This window comes from Myotis brandtii, unplaced genomic scaffold (assembly GCF_000412655.1).
Source record: "Myotis brandtii unplaced genomic scaffold, ASM41265v1 scaffold190, whole genome shotgun sequence".
Classification (NCBI taxonomy): domain Eukaryota; kingdom Metazoa; phylum Chordata; class Mammalia; order Chiroptera; family Vespertilionidae; genus Myotis; species Myotis brandtii.
Window position 1 is genome coordinate 4,460,086 of NW_005357076.1, and position 7,599 is coordinate 4,467,684.

The 7,599-nt window shown below is 41.7% G+C and overlaps 2 protein-coding genes across 2 annotated transcripts in view; both read right to left on the reverse strand.

Annotated features, from left to right (window-relative positions):
• CHCHD1 (coiled-coil-helix-coiled-coil-helix domain containing 1) overlaps positions 1-167 on the reverse strand; it is a 1,666-nt gene extending 1,499 nt beyond the window's left edge. Inside the window, exon 1 of the mRNA XM_014538408.1 lies at positions 32-167. Within this exon, the coding sequence (XP_014393894.1) occupies positions 32-167 (136 nt within the window). The remainder of the gene's footprint in view (positions 1-31) is intronic.
• Positions 168-4,577: 4,410 nt separating this feature from the next.
• On the reverse strand, positions 4,578-7,595 carry FUT11 (fucosyltransferase 11 (alpha (1,3) fucosyltransferase); the record flags this gene model as incomplete). Its single annotated transcript, XM_005864700.2, has 2 exons — positions 4,578-5,463; positions 6,892-7,595. Coding segments are annotated over 2 exons (852 nt in total), but the record flags the coding sequence as incomplete, so codon positions are not given.
• Between the last annotated feature and the right edge of the window lie 4 nt (positions 7,596-7,599).

Below are 7,599 nucleotides of genomic sequence, written 5' to 3' on the forward strand. Positions count from 1 at the left end.
CAGGTCAGGGTCTTTGGGCGCCGACGCTAACCGGGGTCACGCCTCCCCAGTTCCTGGCAGCGCTGGGCCAGGACCCCAGGGAAGGGCCGGTCAATGAGCTCATTGACCGCGCCAGCCGGCTGCATTAGTGATGGACGGACACAGGCGGGGCCGGAGGAGGGAAGCATACCGGAACACGAGGCTTGGAGATGGTCATTTGGGAAAGGTTTTTGCTGTTTTATAAGCCTTCAATAACTCTTGGTTTTTGACTATCTTTAGAACCACCTCCAAAGCCTCCCAGAGAAATTCGGCTCATTTATTTATAAACAGGTGCTCTACTTAGATATCATTTGCTCATTTGTAATCTCATTGGGTGGGGTGACGTTTAAGCACTTTGGCATTCACGGCCTTCTGTAATCCTCTTGCCGACCTTGTGAAGATACTTGGTAGTATCATTCCTGTTTTTTAAAAAATATGTCTTTATTGATTTCAGACAGGAAGGGAGAGGGATAGGAACATCAATGATGAGAGAGAATCATTGATTGGCTGCCTCCCGCAGGCCCCCCACTGGGGATGGAGCGGCAACCCGGGCCTGTGCCCTTGACTGGAATGGAACCTGGACCCTCCAGTCTAAACCTGCGTGTATCAGTCCTGTTTATAGACTCGGCCCTTCGGTTGTGATGTCTAGCTTCATCAAACTTGGTTCTAAGGGACTTAATTGTTTACAAAACATTCCAAAGATGTGCTATGGATTCTCAAGGAATTTACAAATTAGCCCCCAAAAATGTTTCTGGTAATGGAAGCATAATTTGAACAATCTTGTAGTTCACAAGGTGACTACAGGGTGTCCCCAAAAGATATACACATTTTAATAGCTGACAGCTCAATTTTGAAAATGAAATGTATTTTAATAAACATTGCCTTTATAATTACTCAAAGTGTGTGTAAATTTGGCTGTGTAAATTTAGTGGCTACAATAGTTTATCACAGATGTTTGTAATCTTTCCATTTATCTCTGCATGAATGCTTCTTTTTCCTGTTGAGTCTCAGTTCATGTCAGAGAGGCCTTCCTTGACTTCTCACACCCCATCACCACAGCCTGTTTTATTTTCTTCATAGCTCCTATCACAGTCTGAATTATTTTGTTCATTTATTGCTTGTTTACCCCCTTACTACCAACACCCATTTGAAATGTAAGCACCATGAGAGAAGGGACCTTGTCTACTTTGTTCATTGCTGAATCCTCAGTGCCTAGTGTCAATAAATACCTGTTAAATGAATAAATGTTTGAAATATCCAACTTTATCTTGCTCTCCACAGAAATATAACCAAGCAGAAGACACTGTTTAAAAATAAGCCATTTATTATACAAAAGGGAACCTGAGGTAACAGAAAATAGCAATACTTGTAGTAATCAAAGTATCAGTCCCATGCTTCCCCCCCTCCAGCAACATAAATAAAACTGATTCCTATTAGAAACGTCTACCGCTAATAACCTCAAGCCTGCTGCTGTATATAGAGCAGGCTGTGCCCCAAACCAGAGAAAATTCACACTGCTTGCTTTCTCCATAGGGAAAGTGAAGCCTTTAGTTGATAAGTGCCATGTGGCTATTCCTGGTTCTGCTTTCCCTTATGGAAATGTAGCACCTGGTTTACTCTGCTCTTTTGTGAATATTTTTTATGGCAATAGGAATAAAGGAAAAAAGTCTGGAAGTACTGACCACAAAGCAGGCATGAGTCTCCAGCCACAATAATTCATAAACAACTAGCCCACTTTGTACATAAAAGTGCTAAAGGAGTGCCAATGTGAACTGTTGTGAATAGACAGGAAAGGTAAGGATGATTCTACATCTCCTGTAACTACGATCACTTACTCTTTTTACTGCCCATAATGAAATTTAAGTCCTAATTTTAGTTTGTACTTGGGTACTAGTATTTTGTTTTGTTTTTCATGTACAGTAAGTGCCAACTAGTTGGAACAATTATTATTTTTGAATTTTAATGAAGTACCAGACAAGAAAGGCAGTTAATTTCTACCTATTGGTCTGATGTGGTCCTTGGAGCCACGCTACAGCGTGCATTGCTTTTATTGAACAAGGCTCTCAGTATTGTCTGACCATGTGCCTAGCAAAAAGCCATTGATTCAATTATGGGCTGCAGAAAGATATGGTTACATAGTCGTTTTATAGCACTCAATTTCTAAACTATGGGGAGAGATTAGGAAAATAACAATGATTATTTAACAGCAGGAAAATAAAAATTTTAATATGTGTGCACAGAGGATTCACATAAGCATGAAAGCCAATGATTTATTTTTAAAGAGACATCTAATTGGGTGAAGCCAATTCTATGGAGCTTGGATATGAACAATAAATATGTACTAAGTAGGTTATAGGTTTCTTATACAGTTGTCTAGGGAAAAACCCTAGATCACTTTTCTGAATAGTGGCCCATTGTGGAAAAACAATAATATATACTGTAATTTCTTTAATGTCATCAGTTATGCTGGGCATCAAAAGATACTTTTTTATTGGCCACATCTAATAAAATATACTGGATAATTCTAGAAGATTAAACTTTTTTTAAACGAGAGAGAAATTTGTTATTCCACCTTTTTTTGGTCTCATTAGAGTTGTTTTTATTTTGTTTCTTTTTACCCCCTCAAACCTGCCCCTATAAGTCAGCATTTGTATTTGAACAAATTGCAAGCTTAGAAATCAGTCCTGAATTTGACTTCAGTTGTGGATCCCTACTGTATCAAATTTTAACATAAGTATCTTTAAAAATTTCTTTACAATTTATTGATTTTGGAGAGAAAGGGAGAGGGAGAGAGAGGAAGGAAAGAGAGAAACATTGATTTGTTGTTCCATTTATTTATGCATTCACTGACTGATTCTTATATGTGCCCTGACCAGGGATTGAACCCAAACCTTGGTGTATTGGAACGATGCTCTAATCAACTGAGCTACCCAGCCAGGGCTGACATGAGTATACTTGAAGATCTAGCTTTACCTCTTTTTCTTTTCTGCAAAAGAGCAAAAAGGTTAAGCAAACTTTCCAAGCTATTACGAAGGGTATTTTTTTTTTTTATTAAAGAATAGAATGAAAAAGAAGCACTCTGACAGTGAAATCCAGCCTAAATAATAGCTTTCCTTAGTCACATCCTTAGATGTTACAATATTAAGTGTAGGACCTTCGTTGTTGAGGCATCTACATATATTTGTATTATTAACTCTGGTAGTAAAAAAAAATTATACATACATTCATACTAATTTACCACCAGATATATTGATAAGCTATGGAACTTCTCTGATGATAATTCATTAATACAACTTTACAACCAGGGTAGCTCTAAGGGCCAAGATATTCTTCCCTGTTTCTCTGCTCCAGAAAAAGCTAATGACCTCTCTGCCCATTAAGCTATCTATTCAAATCATAGCAATAGAAAGGTTTGGCTGTATCCCCAACTGGACTCACAGCTTTTTTGTTGTTGTTATTTTGTTTTGTTAATCCTCTCGCAAGGATATTTTTCCACTGATTTTTAGAGAGAGTAGAAGGGAGGGGGAGAGACAGAGTCAGAGAGAAACATCGATGTGAGAGAGAAACATGGATTGGTTGCCTCCTGCACATGCCCGACCTGGGCCAGGGATCAAGCCTACAACCAAAGTACCTGCCCTTGACCAGAATCGAACCTGGGACCCTTCAGTCTGTGAGCTGATGCTCTATCCACTGAGCCAAACTAGCTAGAGCTTGACTAACAGCTTTTTAAAATGTATATATATATATATTTTTTTAATTGATTTTTTACAGAAAGGAAGGGAGAGGGATAGAGAGTTAGAAACATCGATCAGCTGCCTCCTGCACACCCCCAACTGGGGACGTGCCCACAACCAGAATCGAACCTGGGACCCCTCAGTCGGCAGGTCGACGCTCCATCCACTGAGCCAAACCGGTTAGGGCTTGACTAACAGCTTTTTATTTAGCCAGCCACTTGTGGTGACTTACATCTCTTGCCTCACCTCTCATCTCCTTGGACTTGGGTGGGCTCCATCAAAATGTGGTCTCAGAAATACTATAAAGTTGTATAAAAGAATATCAGCAATAGAATGAGTGAAGCTAGAATATTCATCCCACTTAAAATGAAAAGTGCTACAGAATATAAGCTATACTGCTGGACTGTTTTTTCCACAATTTTCATGACTGGGGGAAATGGGACTTTTGTAATATATAAAAATAAAATAGAGGAAAGACTTTATTAGACAGAAAAGAACAAATACATATAAAATTCTTCACTTTGATTCACATTGGCCTATTTTAACATTTCAAAATTTTATATATACTAGAGGCCTAGTGCATGACATTTGTGCACTGGGGAGGGGGGGGGGAGTCCCCTCAGCCTGGACTGTGATTCACAGTCTGGGAGCCCTCGGGGGATGTCCAACTGACGTCTTAGGCTCACTCCCCAAAACCGTAGTCTGACATCCTTAGCACTGCATCAGCCCAGTTTGTGGCTGAGCAGCACTCCCCCTGTGGATAGCTCATGCATTGAGCATCTGCCCCCTGGTGGTCAGTGTGCATCATAGCAACCGGTCGTTCTGTCATTGGGCCAATTTGCATATTACCCCTTTATTATATAGGATTTATTTATTTATTTATTTATAGTTAAAACTGTCAAATCTATAGCCAATTTAATGCAGAGAAGAATGAATGTGGGAATGGTGGCAAGGCTGCTATATCTTCATCAGAAATTGTGGAAAACTAGGAAAGGAAAAAAATTTTAAAATAAAAAGACTAACATGAAATTCAAGGTAAATGATAAAAAAAAATACAACTCCAGAGAACTAGAATACAACCCACCAGGAGTTTTGCTTCACCACCAACATAACAGTTCATAAAGCAGAATATCTGGAAAAGAGGTTAGAAAAGGTACTAAATAATAAGGGGTTTGAGGAATAACACATGAGAAATCTTACCTCATTTGTAGCCAAGTACTAAGGTGTTGTTCCAATCATAATTGAGAGGATAAAATGGCTAGAGAAATAAGCAGTTCTTTAAAAATTCTGTTGGATCTGCACCTTGAATCAAATGGGTGTTTCAGGCTTCTGTTTTCCACTAAACTAAGAACTGGATGCCTTCATCTCTCCTTGAGGGGAAGCCCTATTACCACAGTCTGAGACCCTGGCTATACATCATTAGGATAAAATATCAGTAGATACAACTAGAATCCCTTAAAGTCAGGATAAGACAATGTTCATTAAGGGTTTGTGCAGCATGTCCTGTGGTAGAATGACTTCCATCTCCTTAGACCTACCAAGTTCAAAGCTCTCGCAGGGTAATTAGAGATTTTGGTTCCTTTTCAGGAAGATCTCATGTAGGTAATCCCAAAATTTCCTCTCTTGTGTCTCATTGTTGTGGATCATGGCAGTGAGAGCTTCCCCCTGGTCCAGACCTTGCCAATAGTCTTGCAGCCACATCTCCTTCCAGCTGAAATATCAAAATGAGGGTTGGATTATGGAACCTCAGCACAGCTATGGAGTCAACAAAACCTTAAGCAGATACAGTGGTCTCTGTCTAGCACAGAGCTCTGCTCCAAAGGGAAGGAATGTGAAGTAAATCCAGTACTAGTTCAGGTGACAGGTGGTAAGCCACAAACATGATTATATCACACAGCCCAATCAATGAGCCAAACTTCCTAACTTTCCTGCTCCTGGTTCCCAATGTGGAGGGAGTTCAAAAAGGCAAGCAAGGCAGGGGCCAGATTAGGAAAGCAGTTGTTATCTATTTAGATGGTTACCTTTCACGTTGCACCTTTATCTCAATAATCAAAATGAAGGTGCAGCAGCATTCAGGACCCAGATTAAGAGATATCCTGAATTTATTAAGTGTTTACATTGTTTTACACTTTTCCTCTAGTAAATCATATCATGTTCAGCATAAACTAGATTCAAATTACTTGATGGAGGACATCATTTCCAGGACCAAACTGTGCCAGTAGCACATATAAACAACCCTCTGCTGCCATCCACTGTCAAAGTCGGTCTCTGCAGGCCAATCCAGGAACCTCTCTTTCTCAAGTTCAATCATCTTTTACTGTTTCTCTCCCAACAGGGGTGGTTTGCTGCAAGAGGATTCAATATTTTCCCACTCCACCTCCCATGCTGACCTTGTTCCCCAATGCTAACACATTCTGCCATCTACCGCAGTAGCCTCCTTACTTCCCTTCTAATCCACACTGCCCACCATTGACAATTATTATCTTTTTAAAGAATTCCCTCTAAAAAAAAGAAGAAAAAAAAGAATTCCCTCTATTCTGTCTAGGGTGAATATAAAATTCTGTCTAGGGTGAATCATCCAAATCAGGATACCTTTAAGAGTGAAAGGAGGTGTTATTAATAATTACACCAGGTTAACAGGTGTGAACTCGGGCTATTACAAACTTCCCTCAAAATACTCATCTTTGTATCCCTCATCCCCACCCACACCATAGATACAAAAGGTGCTCAATAAATAGCTGAACTGATTTTCAGGACTGTCCAATTTCTGAGCCTGGTATTCAGGCTACGTGTATCCTGGCCCCCCTTTATCTGCCCAACTCTGTCTCTCCCTCATCACTTCTCTGAACAGGTCCTCTGCTCGGGTTGAAACCTTTTTTGAGTTACTATTGCAAACGCTGTCCCCATCAGCTGATTTTCATATGTTGTTGCCTTGGATTATAGTTTACATCTTTACTGAGCTTTCTCAGTTTGTCTTATATCCCCAGCTAGACCCTTGACACCTTAAATGCAGAGTGAGCCCCTCTCATAATTTCTTTATACAACAGCCCCTCAGCACCTCGTGCTAACTCATTGTCCACAGTAAGCAAGTAAGTAAATAATCTGACTTGATGGCTGCAGGGGACCCCAGCTACCTTACCTGTCACTCTCAGGAATCTCGTCCACACTGCCAAAGCCCGGTGCTGGCACTGGGCAGTCCATGTGTGAGGGCTGGGCAATGTGAGGTTCAGGTACAGGGGTGTCTCCGGGGGCGGCTTCGTGGGCTTTCTCGGCCTCCAGCCTCGCCAGCTCATGATCACAAACGAAACACTCGAAGCCATTGAGATAGTTGGGCAATAAAGGGTCATTCACTCCCCACTCCCGATGCTTCAGACTGTCCAGGAGGAACTGGTTGGTGATGCCCCCGGGTTGTTTGTATGCCAGGTATTTCATATATTCTTCATCGTTCTTGTCCAGGAAGTCAATAAACTCTGCCAGCTTCTGCGGTGACTCAAAGTCATCGATGAGGATGATGGAGTGATTGTTGGGCATCCAGTCCCTCACCGAGGGGGAGCCGCGATACACAGGCACCGCACCGAGGTGCATGGGGCGCCACAGCTTTTCTGTCATGTAGTCGTCACAGATAGCATTCTCGAGAGCCAGATGGAACTTATAGCGGGACAAGAAGGCCAGGAGCTCTGGGTCCTCGGTGGTGGCCGTGGCTGTGTCCTGTAACCGTGGAGTGGGCAGCTCCCGATTCTGCAGGCATTTCCCGTACGAGTCCACCTGCGCGGGCAGAGTACAGGTCAAATGGGTACGGCAGGTCGGCAGGTCGGCCTGGACAGGGGTCCTGGCCTGGCCCGGCGCC